Below are 25,936 nucleotides of genomic sequence, written 5' to 3'. Positions count from 1 at the left end.
GCCTTGTGTCCCTGCTACTATAGTAGATCCTCACCTGTCTCTCTGTCCTGTTTTAAACAGCACCTCTCCAAATGCCCTTAGAGACCCTGTCCCCGTTGTCATGGACTACCGGTCGTCCAATTAGCATATTCTGAGTGGTTGTTATTATAATTTTTCTTCTTCTGCTGAATCAGTGAGTGTGACAGTCAGGGCCTGGATCGGTAATGGAATATCGACAGGTGGCTTCGACCTCGGAGGGCATGATGCATTGAGGAGGGTGTGTGTGTGCTAGAGGGTGTGTGTGTGTGTGTGTGTGTGTGTGTGTGTGTGTGTGTGCTAGAGGGTGTGTGTGTGTGTGTGTGTGTGTGTGTGTGTGTGCGTGCTAGAGGGTGTGTGTGTGTGCTAGAGGGTGTGTGTGTGTGTGTACTAGAGGGTGTGTGTGTGTGTGTGTGTGTGCTAGAGGGTGTGTGTGTGTGTGCTAGAGGGTGTGTGTCTGTCTGTGTCACGAATAAACTTCTCCACCCGTGGGTCTGTGTATAGATCACAGGAATACTGGAGCCACAGAGACATCACAAGGGGGACCTCTCTTTTAATTGTTAATCATCTTTCCGTGACACCGGAACAAATTTTAAACGAGTCATGTTCCAAATGAAGTTTTAGAGATAAGCCTAGCCCAAGCACTGTTACGAATTGGTTTGCTGTGACCTGACCACCAAGCTCATCTAAAGGTTTGGCTGCAATCCCAAACGGCTCCCTAATATAGTCAACTACTTTTCACCAGAGGCGTATCGGGAGCCATTGGGACACATTCTTTCTCCTGTGTTGTTTCATTTAAATTGATAAGGAATCCAGTAAAAAAAAAAAAAAAAAAAAAAGCTATTGGCAGGGTAGCCTAGTGGTTAGAGCGTTGGACTAGTAACTGGAAGGTTGCAAGTTCAAACCCCTGAGCTGACAAGGTACAAATCTGTCGTTCTCCACCTGAACAAGGCAGTTAACCCACTGTTCCTAGGCCGTCATTGAAAATAAGAATTTGTTCTTAACTGACTTGCCTAGTGAAATAAAGATAAAAAAATAAAAGCTATTGATTGGCTAGCAAAGGCAAAAGGGTTGGTATCGTGTGTGTCAAATTTAATTTGTCACGTATTGTAAACATGTGTAGACTAACCGTGATTGGCTTATTTACGGGCCCTTCCCGACAATGCAGGGGGAAAAAACTGACATCAAAACTATGAAATGTTGTTGTTTCTTATGGTAACCAAAAAAAGTGTTAAACAAATCAAAATATAGTTTATATTTGAGATTCTTTAAAGTAGCCTCCCATTGCCTTGACAGCTTTTTGCACTCTTGGTATTCTCTCAACCAGCTTCACCTGGAATGTTTTACATTTTTTTTATTGTAGGTAGAGGTAAAGTGACTAGGCAACAGGATGCTATTTTCGGTCATAGGAAACGATGGCAAAAACATGATGTACAAAATTCAGTGCAAATGTTTATTTTTATTTTTAATGCACAATAGCAGAATTGGTCAAGAGCCTATAAAACAGCTGCTATTCCCTCTAGCACCACTCTTTTAGTGTGTGTGTGTGTGTGTTAGCTCTGCACGAAGTAATGACACAGAGCTAGCTCACCACTATAGAACACTTTGAGACGGTTCTGTTGAGACTTGAGATTGAGATTTCTGGAAGAAATGTTTCTAAATCCCGACCCCCCCCCCCCCCCCAGGGCAAAGCGGGGGACGGTGCTGTGTCGCAGTCATAGGCCCAGAAGACATTTTTCAGAGGGGAGTCAACGTGTACACGAAGGCCAGAGGACTTTATTTTTAGGTTCTATTATATTAATCTGTTAATTCTGGTGGAGGAGCCTGTGCTGCGGGGAGACGGGGGTATGGTGTGTCGCAGTACTAGGACCAGCGCAGTTGGCACCAATAAATCTATGCTTGGCACGCCACGTGGCTTTCAAACGCAAAGGACTGGCTGCTATGAATATCCCACTTCATTGTTGACAGATTTTATTAGATGAATAATGAGCAATTCATTTGACAACTTTTTAGATGGGATGAGTAGCAGTTACAACTCTGATGGGATTATGAGTAGCAGTTACGGCTCTCTGATGGGATTATGAGTAGCAGTTACGGCTCTCTGATGGGATTATGAGTAGCAGTTACAGCTCTCTGATGGGATTATGAGTAGCAGTTACGGCTCTCTGATGGGATTATGAGTAGCAGTTACAGCTCTCTGATGGGATTATGAGTAGCAGTTACGGCTCTCTGATGGGATTATGAGTAGCAGTTACAGCTCTCTGGTGGGATTATGAGTAGCAGTTACGGCTCTCTGATGGGATTATGAGTAGCAGTTACGGCTCTCTGATGGGATTATGAGTAGCAGTTACGGCTCTCTGATGGGATTATGAGTAGCAGTTACAGCTCTCTGATGGGATTATGAGTAGCAGTTACAGCTCTGATGGGATTATGAGTAGCAGTTACAGCTCTCTGATGGGATTATGAGTAGCAGTTGCAGCTCTCTGATGGGATTATGAGTAGCAGTTACGGCTCTCTGATGGGATTATGAGTAGCAGTTGCAGCTCTCTGATGGGATTATGAGTAGCAGTTACGGCTCTCTGATGGGATTATGAGTAGCAGTTGCAGCTCTCTGATGGGATTATGAGTAGCGGTTACGGCTCTCTGATGGGATTATGAGTAGCGGTTACGGCTCTCTGATGGGATTATGAGTAGCAGTTACGGCTCTCTGATGGGATTATGAGTAGCAGTTACGGCTCTCTGATGGAATTATGAGTAGCAGTTACAGCTCTCTGATGGGATTATGAGTAGCAGTTACAGCTCTGATGGAATTATGAGTAGCAGTTACAGCTCTCTGATGGGATTATGAGTAGCAGTTACAGCTCTCTGATGGGATTATGAGTAGCAGTTGCAGCTCTCTGATGGGATTATGAGTAGCAGTTACGGCTCTCTGATGGGATTATGAGTAGCAGTTACAGCTCTCTGATGGGATTATGAGTAGCAGTTACAGCTCTCTGATGGGATTATGAGTAGCAGTTACGGCTCTCTGATGGGATTATGAGTAGCAGTTATGGCTCTCTGATGGGATTATGAGTAGCAGTTACGGCTCTCTGATGGAATTATGAGTAGCAGTTACGGCTCTCTGATGGAATTATGAGTAGCAGTTACAGCTCTCTGATGGGATTATGAGTAGCAGTTACAGCTCTCTGATGGGATTATGAGTAGCAGTTGCAGCTCTCTGATGGGATTATGAGTAGCAGTTACGGCTCTCTGATGGGATTATGAGTAGCAGTTACAGCTCTCTGATGGGATTATGAGTAGCAGTTACGGCTCTCTGATGGGATTATGAGTAGCAGTTACGGCTCTCTGATGGGATTATGAGTAGCAGTTGCAGCTCTCTGATGGGATTATGAGTAGCGGTTACGGCTCTCTGATGGGATTATGAGTAGCAGTTACGGCTCTCTGATGGAATTATGAGTAGCAGTTACAGCTCTCTGATGGGATTATGAGTAGCAGTTACGGCTCTCTGGTGGGATTATGAGTAGCAGTTACGGCTCTCTGGTGGGATTATGAGTAGCAGTTACAGCTCTCTGATGGGATTATGAGTAGCAGTTACGGCTCTCTGATGGGATTATGAGTAGCAGTTACAGCTCTCTGATGGGATTATGAGTAGCAGTTACGGCTCTCTGGTGGGATTGTGTTTCAAAGTCTTTGGATGTGTTTAGTCATATACAGCTATTTGTGGAATAGTGTCTTTTTTAAATATATTCCCCCCCGAAAATGTATTGTAAAGATCTACCTTTCTATTTCTGGTGTGTCCAAGACATTTGATAAACATTTTAACAATGTTACAAGTCACATCTCCATGTGAGAGAAATTCGTGCACCTCTCGTTTACATTTCTCTCTCTCGCTCTCTCGCTCTCCAGAATGTACCGCTTGCGGGCGTTGTCGGCGGTAGCGTTGGGGCTGGTGCAGTTGTCACGTCGTTACCATGGTGAGGCTGTGAGGGGCGGGGCCAGTAAGAGGAGACTGATGCTAGCAGCTCTGGTGGGCGTGACCGGGGCCTCAGCCAGCGCTGGACTGCTCTGGACCAGGTATGCACACACACACACACACACACACACACACACACACACACGTGTGATTCTTGACCTCTACACGATCTGATTATAACTCATGTGGTGGTCTGTGTTTTGGGTCAATTCTATTTCAATTCAACATTTTGTCATTTAGCACACTCTCTTATCCAGAGCAATTTACAGTTAGTGCATTCGTCTTAAGATAGCTAGGTGGGACAACCACATATCAGGTATAGCTACATTGAGGAAAAATGTACTTACTATCAGTAAAGTCAGACTGGGGGGTTTAGAAGAGTTTGGGCTGAGCGGGAGCCTGAGAGGGTGGAGAGGAGGATCTGATAGAGCCTGAGATGCCCAGCCCTGAGAGGGTGGAGAGGAGGATCTGATAGAGCCTGAGACACCCAGCCCTGAGAGGGTGAAGAGGAGGATCTGATAGAGCCTGAGAGGGTGGAGAGGAGGATCTGATAGAGCCTGAGATGCCCGGTCCTGAGAGGGTGGAGAGGAGGATCTGATAGAGCCTGAGACACCCAGCCCTGAGAGGGTGGAGAGGAGGATCTGATAGAGTCTGAGACGTCCATCCCTGAGAGGGTGGAGAGGAGGACCTGATAGAGCCTGAGACGTCCAGCCCTGAGAGGGTGGAGAGGAGGATCTGATCTGGTTGTGTCGAAGGCAGCGGATAGCTGTAGGAGGATGAGAACAGAAAGAGTAAGCTTTGACAGTTCAGAGAACCTCTGACACAGAAGAGCAGTCTCGGTTGAGTGACCCATCTTGAAGCCTGACTGGTTCTGGGTCCAGATTGTTCTGAGAGGGATAATGAGAAAGTTGGTCTGAGACCGCACACCCAAGTGTTCTGGAAGGAATAGAAAGGGATGCAGGTCTATAGTTCGACGTCAGATGAGTTGTTGGTTTCTTGGAGGGGATTAACTCGGTCCATTTTGAAGTCAGAGGGGACGCAGCCAGTGGTCAGGGAGGGGTTTATCAGGAGTGGGAGAAGATCCCTAGAGGAGGGGATGGGGGGGGGGGGGGGGTCGTGCGTTCAGACCTCACTAGTCGCAGGATGTCATCTTGCGAGAAAGAGGTCAAGGCCTAGCGTAGTTCTGTGTGATTGAGACCAGTGGACTCAATAGGCTGAGTGAATGAGGAGCAGATGTCGTCAACCTTTTTTCTTTGAACGTGATTGAGAAAGTCATCCGCAGTGGGAGAAGGTGGAAAAGGGTTTCCTGGGGTTCGAGGCAGAAGCTTGAAATTTAGTGTTAGAAATTGGCTTTAGCAGCGGATACAGAGGAAGAGAAGGTAGAGGATGAAAGGATGATAGGTCCTCCGGGAAGTTTAGTTTTTACTCCGTTTTCACTCAGTTGCTCGCAGCCCTGTTTTGTAACCTAGCAATGAGTCACGCAGCCACAGAGAAGGAGGGGAGGGCTGACACGGCCAGGAGGGAAAGGGGGACAGTACGAGTCATAGGATGCGGAAAGGGAGGATAGTTGGGTCGAAGAGACCGACTCGGGAGACAGGAGGATTTATCAGAAGGGAGAGATTGAAGATTGCAACGGTGCATGAACATCTGGGTATGGGGTATGGTCTGATTGGCTAAGGTTGGAGGAGAGGAGACAGAAAAGGGAACAAAGTAGTGATTAGAGACCTGGAGGGGGGGGGGGGGAATACAGTGAGATTAGTAGGAGAACAGAGACCTGGAGGGGGGTTACAGTGAGATTAGTAGGAGGGTTGCAGTGAGATTAGTAGGAGAACAGAGACCTGGAGGGGGGGGTTACAGTGAGATTAGTAGGAGAACAGAGACCTGGAGGGGGGTTGCAGTGAGATTAGTAGGAGAACAGAGACCTGGAGGGGGGGGGGGGGGGGGCAGTGAGATTAGTAGGAGAACAGAGACCTGGAGGGGGCATTACCATCTCACTACTACTACTACTACAACACTCCCTCAGGTCTCTATCTGAACTCTGTTTGCCGCTGGTCTGTGGGCTTAAATCACAAACGCTTTGAACATAGTGGAGTTCCTTTTTTAATCTGCTTCCTGTATTTACTTCCTGTGTGTTCTTCCTGTGTAAACCCAGAGCCTACGCAGACGCCGGGCCATCCGTCGCGCACGACGAACATCCCGAGGTAAAGGAGGCGGGGTTTGTGAAAGAGGCAGAGTCAGAGGCCGAGAGTTCGGTGGAGGCCAGCGACGGAGAGGAGGGCGAGGAGGGAGGAGCGGATGAAAAAAAGAAGAAACCACGATCGGGATTCCGTGACCGCAAGGTAATCAATAAACTATGACAACCCACAGCCATTCCCACAGACACAATCAGTCCCTCAGGGCATGAGCATCTCACTACTACTACTACACTCCCTCAGGTCATGACCATCTCACTACTACTACTACTACTACTACTACACTCCCTCAGGGCATGACCATCTCACTACTACTACTATTACTACTACTACTACTACTACAATCAGTCCCTCAGGGCATGACCATCTCACTACTACTTCTACAATCAGTCCCTCAGGGCATGACCATCTCACTACTACTACTACTACAATCAGTCCACACACACACTCGCAGGCATCTCTCCACTCTCCTCGTCTCTCCGTCTCTCCACTCTCCTCGTCTCTCCACTCTCCTCGTCTCTCCACTCTCCTCGTCTCTCCACTTTCCTCGTCTCTCGACTCTTCTCGTCTCTTATCGTCTCTCCACTCTCCTCGTCTCTTCTCGTCTCTCCACTCTCCTCGTCTCTCCGTCTCTCCACTCTCCTCGTCTCTCCGTCTCTCCACTCTCCTCGTCTCTCCGTCTCTCCACTCTCCTCGTCTCTCCGTCTCTCCACTCTCCTCGTCTCTCCACTCTCCTCGTCTCTCCACTCTCCTCGTCTCTCCACTCTCCTCGTCTCTCCACTTTCCTCGTCTCTCGACTCTTCTCGTCTCTTATCGTCTCTCCACTCTCCTCGTCTCTTCTCGTCTCTCCACTCTCCTCGTCTCTCCGTCTCTCCACTCTCCTCGTCTCTCCGTCTCTCCACTCTCCTCGTCTCTCCGTCTCTCCACTCTCCTCGTCTCTCCGTCTCTCCACTCTCCTCGTCTCTCCGTCTCTCCACTCTCCTCGTCTCTCCACTCTCCTCGTCTCTCCACTCTCCTCGTCTCTCCACTCTCCTCGTCTCTCCACTCTCCTCGTCTCAGTCTCTTCTCGTCTCTCCACTCTTCTCGTCTCTCCACTCTCCTCGTCTCTTCTCGTCTCTCCACTCTCCTCGTCTCAGTCTCTTCTCGTCTCTCCACTCTTCTCGTCTCTCCACTCTTCTCGTCTCTCCACTCTCCTCGTCTCTCCACTCTCCTCGTCTCTCCACTCTCCTCGTCTCTCCACTCTCCTCGTCTCTCCACTCTCCTCTTCTCAGTCTCTTCTCGTCTCTCCACTCTTCTCGTCTCTCCACTCTTCTCGTCTCTCCACTCTCCTCGTCTCTCCTCGTCTCTCCTCGTCTCTCCACTCTCCTCGTCTCTCCACTCTCCTCGTCTTTCCACTCTCCTCGTCTCTCCACTCTCCTCGTCTCTTCTCGTCTCTCCACTCTCCTCGTCTCTCCACTCTCCTCGTCTCTTCTCGTCTCTCCACTCTTCTCGTCTCTCCACTCTCCTCGTCTCTCCTCGTCTCTCCTCGTCTCTCCACTCTCCTCGTCTCTCCACTCTCCTCGTCTCTCCACTCTCCTCGTCTCTCCACTCTCCTCGTCTCTCCACTCTCCTCGTCTCTCCACTCTCCTCGTCTCTCCACTCTCCTCGTCTCTCCACTCTCCTCGTCTCTCCTCGTCTCTCCACTCTCCTCGTCTCTCCTCGTCTCTCCTCGTCTCTCCTCGTCTCTCCACTCTTCTCGTCTCTCCACTCTCCTCGTCTCTCCACTCTCCTCGTCTCTCCACTCTCCTCGTCTCTCCACTCTCCTCGTCTCTCCACTCTCCTCGTCTCTCCACTCTCCTCGTCTCTTCTCGTTTCTCCTCGTCTCTCCACTCTCCTCGTTTCTCCTCGTCTCTCCACTCTCCTCGTCTCTTCTCGTCTCTTCTCGTCTCTCCACTCTCCACTCTCCTCGTCTCTCCACTCTCCTCGTCTCTCCACTCTCCTCGTCTCTCCACTCTCCTCGTCTCTCCACTCTCCTCGTCTCTCCACTCTCCTCGTCTCTCCTCGTCTCTCCACTCTCCTCGTCTCTCCTCGTCTCTCCTCGTCTCTTCTCGTCTCTCCACTCTTCTCGTCTCTTCTCGTCTCTCCACTCTCCTCGTCTCTCCTCGTCTCTCCACTCTCCTCGTCTCTCCACTCTCCTCGTCTCTCCACTCTCCGTCTCTCCACTCTCCTCGTCTCTTCTCGTTTCTCCTCGTCTCTCCACTCTCCTCGTTTCTCCTCGTCTCTCCACTCTCCTCGTCTCTTCTCGTCTCTTCTCGTCTCTCCACTCTCCTCGTCTCTTCTCGTCTCTCCACTCTCCTCGTCTCTTCTCGTCTCTCCACTCTCCTCGTCTCTCCACTCTCCTCGTCTCTTCTCGTCTCTCCTCTCCACTCGTCTCTTCTCGTCTCTCCTCTCCACTCTCCTCGTCTCTCCACTCTCCTCGTCTCTCCTCTCCACTCTCCTCGTCTCTCCACTCTCCTCGTCTCTCCACTCTCCTCGTCTCTCCACTCTCCTCTTCTCTCCACTCGTCTCTCCACTCTCCTCGTCACTCCTCACTTGTTTAGTTAGCTGGCATCAAATCAAAGATCCTCTTCACTGGGTGTGGGTGTGTGTGTGTGTGTGGGTGGGTGTGTGTCCATCTCTTTTGTGCAGCCAAACCTAATTTAACAAACGCACTCGATATTTAATTTGACGGAGCGTCTGGAACAGCGTGTTGAGTACTTTAAAAATCACAGTTCATCCAGTGATGAGTCAGCGTCCAGCCCCGCCCCCCTCCACCCAGAGCGAATCAACACGCACATCTCCACTCAGAAACATATCAGGACACCCCCCCCCCCCATTTACATTTTCACAGCTTTTCAGGTTAACGAGGTTGGGTTAGACAAAACAGAAACACACACGCACACACACGCGCACGCGCACACACACACACACGCGGTGAAGGTGTTTGATTAGATACCAGCTCGACTAAATTAAACTGGATGCTTCCTTCAGCTCCACAGTACACCAGCATTGTGACAGAGAACAGAGAGGAGAGGTGTGTGTGTGTGTCTATGGAGCTAACAATGTGCACCACTTCACAACACAAAACACGAGACAGGGTTGTGGCAAAGAGAGGAGTTGGGGGGGGGGGGGGGGCGGGGCATGTCAACCTTTTGTCCTATCGAGTACCCATAAAACATGGTGATATACGATGCCAACCGCCTCCTATTGACCACATCCCAGAATGCTGCTGCTGCTTCTCTTCGCCACAGCGACAGTTGGCACCAAATCAAATGCAACTGGAGGAATCGTGAAGAAATATGTTGTTGGAAGGGCAGAGAGAGGCTAGTCTTTTATTCTGTTCATTTCTGTTGGAGGAGCAGAACGTGTGTGTGTGATGGACCAGGGACTGTGATGAGGAACGGACTGTCTTAGCGTAGTAAGTTATAGGACTACATCATGGTGGAACAGTGACCGAGGAACGGACTGTCTTAGCGTAGTAAGTTATAGGACTACATCATGGTGGAACAGTGACCGAGGAACGGGATGTCTTAGCGTAGTAAGTTATAGGACTACATCATGGTGGAACAGTGACCGAGGAACGGGATGTCTTAGCGTAGTAAGTTATAGGACTACATCATGGTGGAACAGTGACCGAGGAACGGGATGTCTTAGCGTAGTAAGTTATAGGACTACATCATGGTGGAACAGTGACCGAGGAACGGGACTGTCTTAGCGTAGTAAGTTATAGGACTACATCATGGTGGAACAGTGACCGAGGAACGGGATGTCTTAGCGTAGTAAGTTATAGGACTACATAGTGGAACATGATATCGTAAATACACAGCTACAAAAACTTCTAGATGAAAACTGTGTTGGTCAATAGTGTGATCTACAGTTTATCCATTATCTCAGGCGAACAGAACCTCCAGACTTCCTTAACATTAGAGATTGCTGTTGTTTAACAAAGAGACACGTACCCCTTCCTCTGAGCTTCCCCGAGGTACAGGGGGAAAAACAGCTACGTTTACCGTGTCCTTGTTCAGCCACGACTCTGCGAAACAGGATATTGCATCAGGAGAAAGCCAATCCATAAAACGATTGAAGCGTAACCTTCTGTCATATTCATAGCCTATCGAATGGAGAGAGAAGGGAATATATATATACTACTGTTTTTAAAAGGGGGAGGTTGATTTCTGACTGGACATTTTAGCTTTGGTGGAATTCTCCACTCTGCTTGGCCGACATCCCTCTCTTGCATTCTGAAGTATGTGGACACCTGCTCGTCCAACATCTCATTCCAAAATCATGGGCATTATTATGGAGTTGGTCCCCCCCCCTTTGCTGCTATAACAGCCTCCACTCTTCTGGGAAGGCTTTCCACTAGATGTTGGAACACTTCTGTGGGGACTTGTTTCCATTCATCCACAAGAGCATTCGTGAGTTCGGGTACTGATGTTGGGGCGATAAGGCCTGGCTTGCAGTCGGCGTTCCAATTCAACCCCAAAGGTGTTCAATGGGGTTAAAGTCAGGGCTCTGTGTAGGCCAGTCAAGTTCTTCCATGCAGAAATTTGACACACTGACTTGTTGGAAAGGTGGCATCTTATGACGGTGCCACATCGAAAGTCACTGAGCTCTTCAGTTAAGGCCATTCTACAGCTGATGTTTGTCTATGGAGATTGCATGGATGTGTCCTCAATTTTATACACCTGTCAGCAAAGGTTGTGGCTGAAATGGCCAAATCCACTAATGTGATGTGGTGTATCTACGTGTACATACTACCTCAATCAGCCTGACTAAGCAGTGTCTGTATGTAGACTCTCTACTGTATATAGCCTCTCTACTGTCTATAGCCTCTCTACTGTATATAGCCCCTCTACTGTATATAGCCCCTCTACTGTATATAGCCCCTCTACTGTCTATAGCCTCTCTACTGTCTATAGCCTCTCTACTGTCTATAGCCTCTCTACTGTCTATAGCCTCTCTACTGTCTATAGCCTCTCTACTGTCTATAGCCTCTCTACTGTCTATAGCCTCTCTACTGTATATAGCCTCTCTACTGTATATAGCCTCTCTACTGTATATAGCCTCTCTACTGTCTATAGCCTCTCTACTGTCTATAGCCTCTCTACTGTCTATAGCCCCTCTACTGTATATAGCCTCTCTACTGTCTATAGCCTCTCTACTGTCTATAGCCTCTCTACTGTATATAGCCTCTCTACTGTATATAGCCTCTACTGTCTATAGCCTCTCTACTGTATATAGCCCCTCTACTGTCTTTTTACTGTTGTTTTATTTCTTTACTTACCTGTTGTTCACCTAACACCTTTTTTGCACTTGGTTAGAGCCTGTAAGGAAGCATTTCACTGTAGGTTGTACACCGGTTGTATTCGGTGCACGTGACTAATAAACTTTGATTTGTGTATTTATGGAAATAGGGTATAGGAATAGGCAAATTACAAATCCAATGTCCTGCTGTCCTGTCCTGCCCTGCTGTGTGCTGTCCTGCTGTGTGCTGTCCTGCTGTCCTGCTGTGTGCTGTCCTGCTGTCCTGCTGTCCTGCTGCCCTGCTGTGTGCTGTCCTGCTGCCCTGCTGCCCTGCTGCCCTGCTGCCCTGCTGCCCTGCTGTCCTGCTGTCCTGCTGTGTGCTGTCCTGCTGTGTGCTGTCCTGCTGCCCTGCTGTGTGCTGTCCTGCTGCCCTGCTGTGTGCTGTCCTGCTGTGTGCTGTCATGCTGTGTGCTGTCATGCTGTGTGCTGTCATGCTGTGTGCTGTCATGCTGTGTGCTGTCCTGCTGTGTGCTGTCCTGCTGTCCTGCTGTGTGCTGTCCTGCTGTGTGCTGTCCTGCTGTGTACTGTCCTGCTGTGTGCTGTCCTGCTGTGTGCTGTCCTGCTGTGTGCTGTCCTGCTGTGTGCTGTCGTGCTGTCCTGCTGTGTGCTGTCGTGCTGTCCTGCTGTGTGCTGTCGTGCTGTCCTGCTGTGTGCTGTCCTGCTGTGTGCTGTCCTGCTGTCCTGCTGTGTGCTGTCCTGCTGTCCTGCTGTGTGCTGTCCTGCTGTCCTGCTGTTTGACAAAACATTTTTTACGTGCGGTGCCAGTCAAGTGGGCTACGCCGTCGTCTGTACATCACGACGTCGTCGCCATTGGCGACGGCTGTCCATCATCATCATCATCATCATCCCTAACCCTATTGGGGAGGGATGGTTCCAACATGGCCACCACTTCTCAAAACACGATGTCGTGGATGGAAATCTGACTGTCAGGTGAGCGAGGGATGAAGAAAGAGAGAGAATTGGGAAATGAAAAGGCAGAATGATCCTTGTAGCATTGCGTTTAGCTGCTATCTGAGGAGCTGTCAGCACTGTGTGGATGAACACAGTAGTCTCAATGTCTGATGTTGATCGTCTTGTGGTTGGGTGGGAGAGAGCGAGATCCTTCCCCTGTCTCTCCGTCTCTGAGTATCTGTCCCTAATAGGATTTGGGTTGCATTCAGGGCTGTATCTCTCCCCCAGTGGAAGACTAGATTGAATGGCTCAGTCTGTCTTATGGTCTCTGATCAGTACTGTGACCTGAATGGATCAGTCTGTCTGTCTGGTCTCTAGTCAGTACTGTGACCTGAAATACTTTTGGTTTGTTGGGAGTCTTGGAGAAGGGCAGAATGATGCTGACACTCCAATTTTTCACTTTTTAAAATGTACATTAAACTAAACTATCAATATAGTCTGTCTGTGTGCAACTTGGATTGTGTAATTTGTTATGCTGTGGAACTGTGGGTATGTATGGCTTATAACCAATATAGAAGTCAGGAAATGACATGCAACCGATTTTTTTATCTTGGCTGAAAAGGATAAATAATCTCTTTGAAGAAGCCGCCAATGTCTAAAACAGGAAGTAGAGCGTACTGCTTCTCCTTCTCTGGCCAATAGGAATGGCTACTGCCAGGCTAACTGGTTATGTGTGTGGCAGGCTGGCTTAGGGTTGCAAAATTCCAGTAACATTCCCAGGTTTTCCCAGACATCCCAGTTGTAAGATTCATGGAAATATGTCCAGGATTCCTGGGAAACAAGGGAATTTTTTTAATTCAATTTTGCAACCCCAGATGTCCTCTGCCTTGGTAAGATAGAAACCTAGAAGTCCTTTTTTTTGAAAATGACTGTTAATTATTCATTTTGGGGTAGCGCTTCACAAAACCTACGGTTCGATACGTATTGCGGTTTTGGGGTCACAGTTTCGGTACAGCAGGACAATTAAATGCCATTCACAATGTTCTATGCATTGTCTGTTGTGACATCATTCACAATGTTGTTTGCATTGTCTGTTGTGACATCATTCACAATGTTGTTTGCATTGTCTGTTGTGACATCATTCACAATGTTCTATGCATTGTCTGTTGTGACATCATTCACAATGTTCTATGCATTGTCTGTTGTGACATCATTCACAATGTTCTATGCATTGTCTGTTGTGACATCATTCACAATGTTGTTTGCATTGTCTGTTGTGACAGGATTGTTATGTTGAGCCTCTCAAGTTTCTCCTCTGATGCTGTGTTTGCAACCATGTGGGAGGTAGGGATTTACCAGTTGTGTGTGTGTGTGTGTGTGTGTATATATATTATATATATATATATATATATACACACCAGTTAGATGCATTCATGTGATTTGAACTTGTTGAGAAACGCAGATCGGCTAATGTGATGGGATGTCACTGCATCGGACAATTAATTAAACTTCGGCTTTGGCTTGCTTATATACTGTAGAGCAGGGGTACTACCTGTTTGCTGAAATCGGTGCAAGATGGACTTTCGTAACGTGTCTCGAGCTCTTTCACGAGGCGCTGAAACCCCTCATTCTCAAGAATCGACACACGTTCGCTATAAACCAAAGACTGTAAAATATATAAACTTAGCCTACCTATCGCTCTTGTTGTTTATTTGGCTGCTTGAATGCAGAGGGGAGACCATGTTGTTTCTTAGCGTTTCCGTCTTGCTCTGGTATCCTGGGGTGATGTCAGTGTAAACGTGTCTACGTATTTGAGGTGTTGGCAGCTGCACAGGCTATTCTGGTTGAGCAGTGGCAACATATACCCTCTATGCCACATATGTCAGAGTCAAGGCCCGCGGGCCACATCCGGCCCGCAAGAAGGTTTTTTACGGCCCCTGGGATGATCTTGATTTATTATTAGAACCGGCCCGCAGCAAGCCGGCAGCCCGCAGATCTTTTACACGCACCAATACTACATTTCCCACAATGCAAAGGTGACGCACCGAGCAGTAGGCTGCTTCATTTCAATATTTATTGGCACAGCAGTCGTCAGCATCACAGTAAAATTAACTTTCAGATACCCATCAAAAATGGCAAAACGGAAGGTGGATACTGAGAACCGGGGGTTTCAAACAAGGTGGGAGTCGGAGTATATGTTCACGAAGGTAGCTGGAAAACCTGTGTGTCTTCTGTGTGGAGAAAGTGTGGCGGTACTGAAAGAGTATAATCTGAGACGACATTATGAAACGAAACACGCGGACACACACGCGGACGCAACTGTCAAGGCCAGTTTTATTTTGGCAGAAGAGATCGCTAAATCAGCCCGGCCATTTACGGAGGGGGATTTCATCAAAAACTGCATGATTAAAGTTTGTGACGAAGTTTGCCCAGAAAAAAGGCAACTCTTTTTAAATGTGAGTCTGAGCAGAAACACCATTGCCGAGAGAGTAGACCAGTTGTCCATCAATCTAAAAGAGCAGCTTGTGAAAAAGGGAAAAGATTTTATTGCATATTCCTTGGCTGTGGATGAGAGCACCGACATTTCTGACATTGCCCAGTTGTCAATTTTCATCCGCGGAGTGGACTCCAACCTAAGCGTGACAGAGGAGTTTTTGGCTTTACGTCCTATGCATGGCACAACTACGGGGCATGATTTGTATGAAGAGGTGTCAAGATGTGTAAATGAGATGGAGCTGCCTTGGGAAAAACTCGTGGGTTTGACAACCGACGGAGCACCTGCGATGTGTGGACACAGGAGCGGACTGGTGGCGAAGATACGGGAAAAGATGCAAGAGGAAAACGCGACAGGTGAGCTGACAGCTTATCATTGTATCATACACCAGGAAGCGTTGTGCGGTAAAGCCTTGAAAATGGAGCATGTAATGAGCATCATCACGCGCACAGTTAACTTTATCAGAGCCAAAGGTTTGAATCACCGCCAGTTCAAGGCATTTCTGACGGAGTTAGAAACGGAGCATGGTGATTTGCCTTATCACACAGAGGTGCGATGGCTAAGCCAGGGAAAGGTGCTTCAAAGATGTTTCGAGCTTCGTGAGGAGATTTGTCTGTTCTTGGACAGCAAAGGGAAAGACACAACACAACTCCGAGATGAAATGTTTCTGTGTGAAATGGCTTTTCTGTGTGACATTACGAGTCATCTGAATGCAATAAACTTGCAGCTGCAGGGTCGGGATCGTGTCATCTCTGATATGTACAGTACAGTGAAGGCATTTAAAACCAAACTGACTCTGTGGGAGACGCAGATGCGGAAAGAAAATTTGAGCCACTTTCCCAGCTGCCAGACCATGAAAGAGAAGCTCTCTACCAGTGCGTTCCCGAGCACACAGTTGGCTGATAAAATAGGTATGCTTGCCGCTGACTTTCGACGCCGATTTGCTGACTTTGAAGCACAAAAAAGCAGGTTGGAACTGCTCGGTAACCCATTTGCTGTTGACGTGGAAAGCTCACCACCAAACCTCCAAATGGAGTTGATTGACCTCCAATGCAATGATGCACTGAGGGCAAAATATGCGGCAGTGGGTGCTGCGGAGTTCGCCCGTTTCCTCCCCGGCACAATGCCCCAGCTGCGCATCCAGGCTGCTCAAACGTTGTCTATGTTTGGCAGCACATACCTGTGTGAACAACTGTTTTCTTTGATGAACCTGAACAAAACATCACACAGAAGTCGACTTACTGCTGAACACCTCCACTCAATTCTGAGGATTTCTTCAGCTCAGAGCCTTACCCCGAACATTGATGAACTTGTGGAAAAGATGGGACACCACCAAGTATCACCCTCAACCTCAAACAAGTGAACATTACTGTGCAATCACATATTTAGAGTTTTTACTCAGTTCAAGTTTAAAAGTTAAAATTTAATATTTGTTTTCACTGCATGTTACTTCTCCTTAAACAAAGTGTTGTTTTTGATTAATAGATTTTTGCACTTTATTTTTTTGTATTTCAATCCAATTATATTTTAAAAATATTTCAGTTGAGTGGATGATAGAAAATTGCTATTATTGTTTTTTCTTTGAAGTAAATTTAGCCCACTTTTGCTAAAATAGAAAATATAGTCTACTGATGGTGCCTTGAATACCGGTTTCTTTCATTTAATGTTCATGTTATGGGGATATTTATATAAAGGAAATTTGTCTTTTGTGTCTGTTGAAAATTAAAGATTACTGACAGAGCCATAAGAAAATATTGCTTTATTTATCTGATCATATTGTAATATATTTGTTAGGTTTTCAGTAGGTTCAATTAGGTTCACTAGACTATATGCGTCATTTAAAAATTTTTCAATGAACATTCGAACAGTCCGGCCCTCGTCTTGTAGCTGATTTTTTTATTTGGCCCTCCGTCCATTTGACTTTGACACCCCTGCTCTATGCCCTTCGCTGTTGTAATCTACTGGGAAGATGAAATGTTCCCAAACTAGAGGTTTAACCGATGATGAAGATCCTCCTGGTTTATCCACCACTCTCCATGATACACAACTAGTTCCCCGCTGCGCCTCACAAAAGGACCGTTTTCAAATGGGCCAGATTTTGATTACAACCTCTGCGTAGGCGCTAGTAGTTTTTAACAGAAGATTCTGGAATCTTTTCAGCTCAGATGTACTCAACAGGCCTTCAACACCACATTGGAATTGGGTTTTTATTTTGTAAATCTAAAGTACCAGTTGTAACTAAGCGTTTCACAGTATTTTTTTCACAGTACAGTATTCACTATTTGTTGTATTTGACAAATGGTGGGAAACTAAATGGTGTCTTCATGTGCTTTATACTTAGCCTTAATGTTTCATTTTATTTTAAAAATAAACACCAGTCCCTCATTTTAGTCAACCCTGTTACATGAACTGAACTCTCGTTTTTTTTAAGGAAGTTATGGTATTTTTAGCAACTGGATAACTGCATATTTCCATCCGGAAGCGCTGATGTCTTAGTGTCTCTAATAAATTACAGAACCAGACAAAAAAAAGTTTGGACATAGCTACTCATTCAAGGGTTTTTCTTACTTTTTAATGTTGTCTACATTGTAGAATAATAGTGAAGACTTCAAAACTATGAAATAACACATAAAAAGTGTTTTAAACAGATCCAAATATTTGAGATTCTTCAAAGTAGCCACCCTTTGCCTTGATGACAGTTGAATTTCTCTCAACCAGCTTCACCTGGAATGCTTTTCCAACAGTCTTGAAGGAGTTCCCACTTATGCGGAGCACTTTTTGGCTGCTTTTCCTTCACTCTGCGGTCCAACTCATCCCAAACCATCTCAATTGGTTTGAGGTCAGGTGATTTGTGGAGGCTGGGTCATCTAATGCAGACCTCCATCACTCTCCTTCTTGGTAGAATAGCCCTTACACAGCCTGGAGGTGTGTTGGGTCATTGTCTTGTTGAAAAACAAATTATAATCCCACTTAGCCCAAACCAGATGGGATGGCGTATTGCTGCAGAATGCTGTGGTAGCCAAGCTGGTTAAGTGTTTTCTTTGGGCTGAAATCTGAGACTGGTAACTCTAATGAACTTATCCTCTCCAGCAGAGGTAACTCTGGGTCTTCCTTTCCTGTGGCGGTCCTCATGAGAGCCAGTTTCATCATAGCACTTGAAAGTTTTTGCGTCTGCACTTGAAGAAACTTTTTAAAAGTTCTTGACATTTTCCAGATTGGCTGACCTTCATGTCTTAAGGTAATGATGGACTGTCCTTTTCTCTTTGCTTATTTGTGCTGTTCTTGCCATAATATGGACTTGGTCTTTTACCAAATAGGCCTATCTTCTGTCATGACGATCTGAAGGATCAAAGTGTGGGTTCACAATCCAGATGTGTTGGTCATTACTGAGACGTGGTTAAGGAAGAGTGTTTTGAATACTGATGTTGACCTTTCTGGTTATAACCTTTTTTCTGCAAGACGTATCTACCAAAGGTGGTGGAGTGGCAATCTTTACCAAGGATCACCTTCAGTGCTCGGTTGTCTCCACCAAGTCTGTCCCCAAACAATTTGATTTGCTGGTTTTAAGCATTAAACATATATTTTTGTTGACTGTTGCTGGGTGTTATTGTCCTCCATCAGCATCGGCCTGTACCCTAAGCTCTCTCCTGGCCTGTCACACTAAGTCTGAATTTGTCCTGCTAGGTGATGTCATGACTCTCTGTGACGATCTGAAGGATCAGGTGACAGTGGGTCCGTCTCTACAGCGTGTTCTCTCTCTCGTAGAGGTGTGGGGGGGGAGGTCGGAGGTCGGCTGTTTTATGACGGTCGTAAAATACTCTGTTCTCTGTGGTGTTCCAGACTGGAATGTAAACTGTGGAACAAAGAGACACACTTGGACAATCAAACGTTTGAATAATTACACAACGTCTTTTGAGAATGTGGGAATTTGTCCGTGGGTGTTTTGAAAGAACAACCCTGTCAAAGTTGTGTCATTTAGTGACCTCATGAAACACAGGAGACCCACATTACTGCATCTCTGTTTGTGTACACTTTCCAATTATCAGATTCACATCTAGATGTTGGGATACAATTATTGAGTAAATATGAAACTATTTGTGAAAAGATGTAGTGTGATGTTAGGCTTCTAAATGAGAGTTCATATAAAGTTTAACTAGTCAGTGGCCCCCCTTGAGGCCAGACATCACATCAGGTGTCATGGAATCTGACCTTTTCCCACTTCCTAGAAAAATGTACATTTAAGTCAGAGAACGTCGGGACGTTGGAATGGACTCAATTCAAGACCACGCAAACCACGGTGTAAGCTAAGGTTGCAAATGGTTGAATTTCTAAGACCAGAAAATATGAAGCGTTAGCTACATGTGAAATGGTTAAGAACTCTGTATGCTGTCGTGAAAATGTCCTCTGTCTTACCAAATCGTGAGAGCGCAAACAACACACAAGTCAGAGTATATTATAAAGTCCCATCTTTAATTATATATGAGCTTCACCATAGCCCTGTTTGACTCTCAGATCAATTCCGTGTCTATAAATTCTCAGTGTCAACATAATGGCAACTGAGGTCCTTTATAGCAAAGATCCACCCCCTAGTCGACATGACAAACCACAGGTCTTAGGAAAACTGCACAAAGGAAGATTTTACTTTAGAGAGGAGTATCCCATAGCCAGACATCATTAGCTATAAATGATCGTTCAGTTTGCTCTCCTAAACAAAGTTCCTATTTCGTTCTTGCTACCACTTAGGACCAAAACATTACCTCATCCAATGGCATATATCAATTGTCAATTCTAGATACTCATCTTAAATACACCCCCTCCTGGACAAGCTCACAGAGACAGTGAGCCTCTTAGGTCATATACTAAATCAAGATAAGGGCAACCTCAGAGAGGACATGTAATAGTTAGACACATTCCCATAAGAAGACAAGCCTGACTCTAGGGCCCAAGTCACTTTTCCCCCACATAAGCATACTTATGAAAATTGATAAAACATCTTATTTATCAATGTTACCTAAAGAATTGTGATTTTGCCACAATTAGACCATAGAGCGTGGAGCGTTGGCTACACGGCTGGAAATGGTTAAACTCTGAGACTATCGATCATTACAGAATAAGAGCAAATCCTAGACATAGAATTACTAGTCTGCAGCTGGAAATTACGTAAGTCTAGTTCAAGAATACCGACAACCGCCGAAACATCTATTCTATGCGACAACGATGGGTACGCCTGACGTATCCACTAGGAATGCAACTTTTCTGTCGAGACTCTCCAGCAGACGGACCGATGACCACAGACGTGCACTTGTAAATATGTAAATTGCAAATTTTATTTTTGAATGAGCGGCCGTTCATGTAAAGTATTAGCAATTTCTAAGAGTTTCTCGCTCTTGAGCGGTCCATACTCTTTCCTTTGTCTATCAAGCCGTCATGTCGGTTTCATCCGCTAGGGACTTTTCTTTTTCTATCGCGTATGAACTAATTGTGTGTTTTTCATGTATTTCTGTGATCTTATTTAGTTAGTTAATAAACAATTAAACCGGTTTTTGTATATCGCTGATTCATCATTTAGGCTAGGGTTCGTGCAGATAGCCAAGGGTTTGCGACGTTCAGTAATGAGCACCGATAAGCTAATAATGATACATTAGTTAAAAAATTCTAAGCTATACACTCTGTGCTCCTTTCACATTTCACAGTGATGTGCATGTTTTTCTGAGACGTCTTTGAGAATTAATATGAAAACCGTATACTAAAATATGAAAATATTACGTAATGTCTCAAAATAGATATATTTCTTACATCTATATTGTTTTATGTCCTGTTGATTCGAAAAGAAAGATGACCAGTTCAATGGGGAAGTGAGCCTGTCAGGTGGACAGTAGCCTTACATTTTACATAGAATCTCCAGCACATTAATATATAGTCTCCACATTGACTCTGTACCGGTACCCCCTGTATATAGCCTCCACATTGACACTGTACCGTAACACCCTGTATATAGCCTCCACATTGACTCTGTACCGGTACCCCCTGTATATAGTCTCCACATTGACTCTGTACCGGTACCCCCTGTATATAGTCTCCACATTGACTCTGTACCGGTACCCCCTGTATATAGCCTCCACATTTTAGTCACCCTAATTTTGGCCATCCTACAAGGGTAAATATTCCAATAAGATTGGTTTACCCATTGGTCATAAGATGTCTTTTCTGATTGGACAACCCTAAAATGACACATTTTAAAGGTTGCTAACATGAGGAGTGTGGGAGTGTGGGTTTGATGATGGTGGATGAGGAGGAGGTAAGATGTTCGATGGGTGGATGTGCTGTTGTGGAATAGCATTCTGTTTAGTTTGTCTCTCTCTCTTGCAGTCATCACTGATCTGGCTTTCAAGTCTGTTTTTATAAAAATGCTCTATTTTATTTCTAATGTAACCAGAACACAGTATAATGCACATCCCACGAATAATGACCCAACTTCTGGTAGCAGCCATTTTATAGAACATTAACACGGGACTCATCAACAATCTCTGAAGCCCAGCTGCTGTTTTATATTTCACCTTTAGCCAACTTGGATCTATTTGCTAGCTTACAAGGTAGAACAGTTTTTTTGGTATTTTATTAGGATCCCCATTAGCTGTTGCAGAAGCAGCAGATACTCTTCCTGGGGTTCAACATGAAACACAACACAGAACATCAATAGACAAGAACAAATAGACCAGAACTACATAAATTGAACTGTTATGAACACACCCTTCTGTCCGTCTCCTACTGTTTGAAAGGCATGCTAGCCACTTTGTTCAGATGTTGAAATCAAGTTGCTCACCTTTATTTCTCACAATGAGAACGGGTTTGTCTTATGCTTATTGCACATTTTATAAAACAGACTCGACATCTAGTATAACAGTCTTTGGCTAAAATGCTGCTAGTGGTTTGTGGTACCGTAATGGCGCGTGCGACAAGTTGAGCAAACTTTTTTATTTTGTTGCAGAATCATACTCCTGTTTTAGTAGTGTCTGCTCTGCTCGCAATTTGAAGAGTTGGGAACTGAAAAGGTTAACTTCTCTTCTGTTACAGTAAAAATAATGTCTCAATGTGTTAGTGTACATTATGATTGATTCTGTTGGCCCAAACCTCCAAAATGAAAATGGCGAGTTGAAACCGCTTGTCAGAGAGGAAGTAGTTTGTTGTGAGTGACAGGTGGAGGTGTTTGTTGTGAGTGACAGGTGGAGGTGTTTGGTGTGAGTGACCGGTGGAGGTGCTTGGTGTGAGTGACAGGTGGAGGTGCTTGGTGTGAGTGTAAATGGGAACAGTATAAAACATGAAGGCCCCGCACACGGATCCAGATGGAAACGTGGTCAATGAATTGGGACCTTTTTAACAGTGTGCAGGCCTTCTTGTTCCATACTAGTGTTTTATTTATTTATTAGCACCTATGGTTATTAAGGAGGTGCGTATGATCAAACTTTCCTATGAAGGGTATGCAGAGTCACAGCAGAAGGAGACATGAGAACAAGCAGACCTAAACGGCCTCAAAATACGTCAATATATACATCTGTCTCTCTCTCTGTCTCTCTGTCTCTGTCTCTCTCTGTCTGGTCTGTCTTAGAGATATATATATATATATATCTCAATCACGCTGAAACATATCTTGAATGAATGATATAGCGCCCAGCCCTACTGACAGTACCTCTCTCACTCTCCCCCCTCCCCAGGTGATGGAGTATGAGAATAGGATTAGAGCCTACTCCACTCCAGACAAGATCTTCCGTTACTTCGCCACGCTGAAGATCATCAGTGAGCACGGAGATGCAGAGGTCTACATGACTCCACAGGACTTTGTCCGTTCCATCACCCCCAACGAGAAACAGCCAGAGAGTGAGTCTAAAGTTGAGACAAGCGCTTAACTCCCAATTGGGTATCATGAAATTGGGGAGAAAAAGGAAGTAAAATATATATTATACATACAGTACCTGTCAAAAGTTTGGACATACCTACTCATTCATTATTATTATTTTTAATATTTTCTACATTGTAGAATAATAGTGAAGACATCAAAACTATGAAAAAAACACATGGAATCATGTAGTAACCAAAAAAGCGTTAAACAAATCAAAATATGTTTTATATTTGAGATTCTTCAAAGTAGCCACCCTTTGCCTTGATGACAGCTTTGCATGCTCTTGGCTTTCTCTCAACCAGCTTCATGAGGTAGTCACCTGGAATGAATTTCAATTAACAGGTGTGCCTTGTTAAATATATTTCTGTAATTTCTTTCCTTATTGCTTTTGAGCCAATCAGTTGTGTTGTGACAAGGTAGTGGTGGTGTACAGAAGATAGCCCTATTTGGTAAAATATTCTGCCAAGAACAGCTCAAATTGGCAAAGAGAAACGACAGTCCATTACTTTAAGGCATGAAGGTCAGTCAATCCGGAGAATTTCATGAACTTTCAAAGTTTCTTCAAGTGCAGTCGCAAAAATCCTCAAGCGGTATGATGAAACCGGCTCTCATGAGGACCGCCACAAGAAAGGAAGACCCAGAGTTACCTCTGCTGCAGACAATAAGTTCATTAGAGTTACCAGCCTCAGAAATTGCAGCCTAAATAAATGCTTCACAGAGTTAAAGTAACAGACACATCTCAACATCAACTGTTCAGAGGAGACTGTGTGAATCAGGCCTCATGGTCGAATTGCTGCAAAGAAACCACTACTAAAGGACACCAATAAGAAGAAGAGACTTGCTTGGGCCAAGAAACACAATCCATGGACATTAGACCGGTGGAAATCTTATTTTGGTCTTGAGTCCAAATTTGATATTTTCGATTCCAACCGCTGTGTCTTTGTGATGCGGAGTAGGTACAGTTGAAGTCGGAGGTTTACATACACTTATGTTGGACTCATTAAAACTCGTTTTTCAACAACTCCACACATTTCTTGTTAACAAACTATAGTTTTGGTAAGTTGGTTAGGACATCTACTTTGTGGATGACACAAGTAATTATTCCAACAATTGTTTACAGACAGATAATTTCGCTTATAATTCACTGTATCACAATTCCAGTGGGTCAGAAGTTTACATACACTAAGTTGACTGTGCCTTTAAACAGCTTGGAAAATTCCAGAAAATTATGTCATGGTTTTAGCCTATCGGAAGCTTCTAATTGACATAATTTGTATCAATTAGAGGTGAACCTGTGGATGTATTTCAAGGCCTACCTTCAAACTCTGTGCCTCTTTGCTTGACATCATGGGAAAATCAAAAGAAATCATCCAAGACCTGAGAACAAATAATTGTAGACCTCCAAGTCTGGTTCATTGTTGGGAGCAATTTCCAAACGCCTGAAGGTACCACGTTCATCTGTACAAACAATAGTAAGCAAGTATAAACACCATGGGACCACGTAGCCGTCATATCGCTCAGGAAGGAGACGCGTTCTGTCTCCTAGAGATGAACGTACTTTGGTGTGAAAAGTGCAAATCAATCCCAGAACAACAGCAAAGGACCTTGTGAAGATGCTGGAGGAAACGGGTACAAAAGTATCTATATCCACAGTAAAACGAGTCCTATATCGACACAACCTGAAAAGCAGCTCAGCAAGGAAGAAGCCACTGCTCCTAAACCACCATAAAAAAGCCAGACTACAGTTTGCAACTGCACATTGGGACAGAGATTGTACTTTTTGGAGAAATGTCCTCTGGTCTGATGAAGCAAAAATAGAACTGTTTGGCCATAATGACCATCGTTATGTTTGGAGGAAAAAGGGGGAGGCTTGCAAGCCGAAGAACACCATCCCAACTGTGAAGCACGAGGGTGGCAGGATCATGTTGTGGGGTGGTGCACTTCACAAAATAGATGGCATCATGAGGAAGGAAAATTCATGTGGCTATATTGAAGCATCATCTCCAGACATCAGTTAAAGCTTGGGCACAAATGGGTCTTCAAAATGGACAATGACCCCAAGCATACTTCCAAAGTTGTCAAAATGGCTTAAGGACAACAAAGTCAAGGTGTTGGAGTGACCATCACAAAGCCCTGACCTCAACCCTATAGAAAATGTGTGGGCAGAACTGAAAAATGGTGTGCGAGCAAGGAGGCCTACAAACCTGACTCATTTACACCAGCTCTGTCAGGAGGAATGGGCTAAAATTCACCCAACTTGTGGGAAGCTTGTGGAATGCTCCCTGAAACGTTTGACCCAAGTTATACAATTTAAAGGCAATGCTACCAAATACTAAATGAGTGTATGTAAACTTCTGACCCACTGGGAATGTGATGAAAGAAATAAAAGCAGAAAGAAATAATTCTCTCTACTATTATTCTGACATTTCACATTCTTCAAATAAAATGGTGATCCTAACTGACCTACGTCAGGGAATTTTTACTAGGATTGAATGTCAGGAATTGTGAAACTGAGTTTAAATGTATTTGGCTAAGGTGTATGTACACTTCCGACTACAACTGTGAACAGATGATCTCTGCATGTGTGGTTCCCACCGTAAACCGTGGGGGTGCTTTGCTGGTGACACTGTCTGGGATTTATGTAGAATTCAAGGCACACTTAACCAGATTGGCTACCACAGCATTCTGCAGCAATACACCATCCCATCTGCCTTGGGCTTAGTGGGACTATCATTTGTTTTTCAACAGGACAATGACCCAACACACCTACAGGCTGTGTAAGGGCTATTTGTCCAAGAAGGAGAGTGATGGAGTGCTACATTAGATGACCTGGCCTCCACAATCACCCGACCTCAACCCAATTGAGATGGTTTGGGATGAGTTGGACCGCAGAGTGACGGAAAAGCAGCCAGCAAGTGCTCAGCATATGTGGGAACTCTTTCAAGATTGTTGGAAAAGCATTCCAGGTGAAGCTGGTTGAGAAAATGCCAAGAGTGTGCAAAGCTGTCATCAAGGCAAAGGCTTTTGCTCTTGACTGGGACAGACTTGAGGCTGGCAACTAAATTAATTGAATATGTTTTTGGTGGTATTATAATATTTTGCCTTATGGTTATTTTATGCTTATGTTAAAATAAATATCACTAAAAAAT

At 45.1% G+C, this 25,936-nt stretch overlaps 1 protein-coding gene across 1 annotated transcript in view; it reads left to right on the top strand.

The window, feature by feature from the left end:
- Window positions 1-25,936, top strand: part of LOC139367894 (mitochondrial calcium uptake 1) — a 136,308-nt gene that overhangs the window by 12,900 nt on the left and 97,472 nt on the right. Inside the window, exons 2-4 of the mRNA XM_071106264.1 lie at window positions 3,922-4,089; window positions 6,141-6,327; window positions 22,603-22,765. Coding sequence (XP_070962365.1) covers window positions 3,923-4,089; window positions 6,141-6,327; window positions 22,603-22,765 — 517 coding nt within the window. The 5' untranslated portion in view covers window position 3,922. The remainder of the gene's footprint in view (window positions 1-3,921; window positions 4,090-6,140; window positions 6,328-22,602; window positions 22,766-25,936) is intronic.

Source organism: Oncorhynchus clarkii, chromosome 16 (genome assembly GCF_045791955.1).
Source record: "Oncorhynchus clarkii lewisi isolate Uvic-CL-2024 chromosome 16, UVic_Ocla_1.0, whole genome shotgun sequence".
Classification (NCBI taxonomy): domain Eukaryota; kingdom Metazoa; phylum Chordata; class Actinopteri; order Salmoniformes; family Salmonidae; genus Oncorhynchus; species Oncorhynchus clarkii.
Note: the sequence above shows the minus strand (reverse complement) of the source record. Positions and strands in the feature narration are given on the sequence as shown.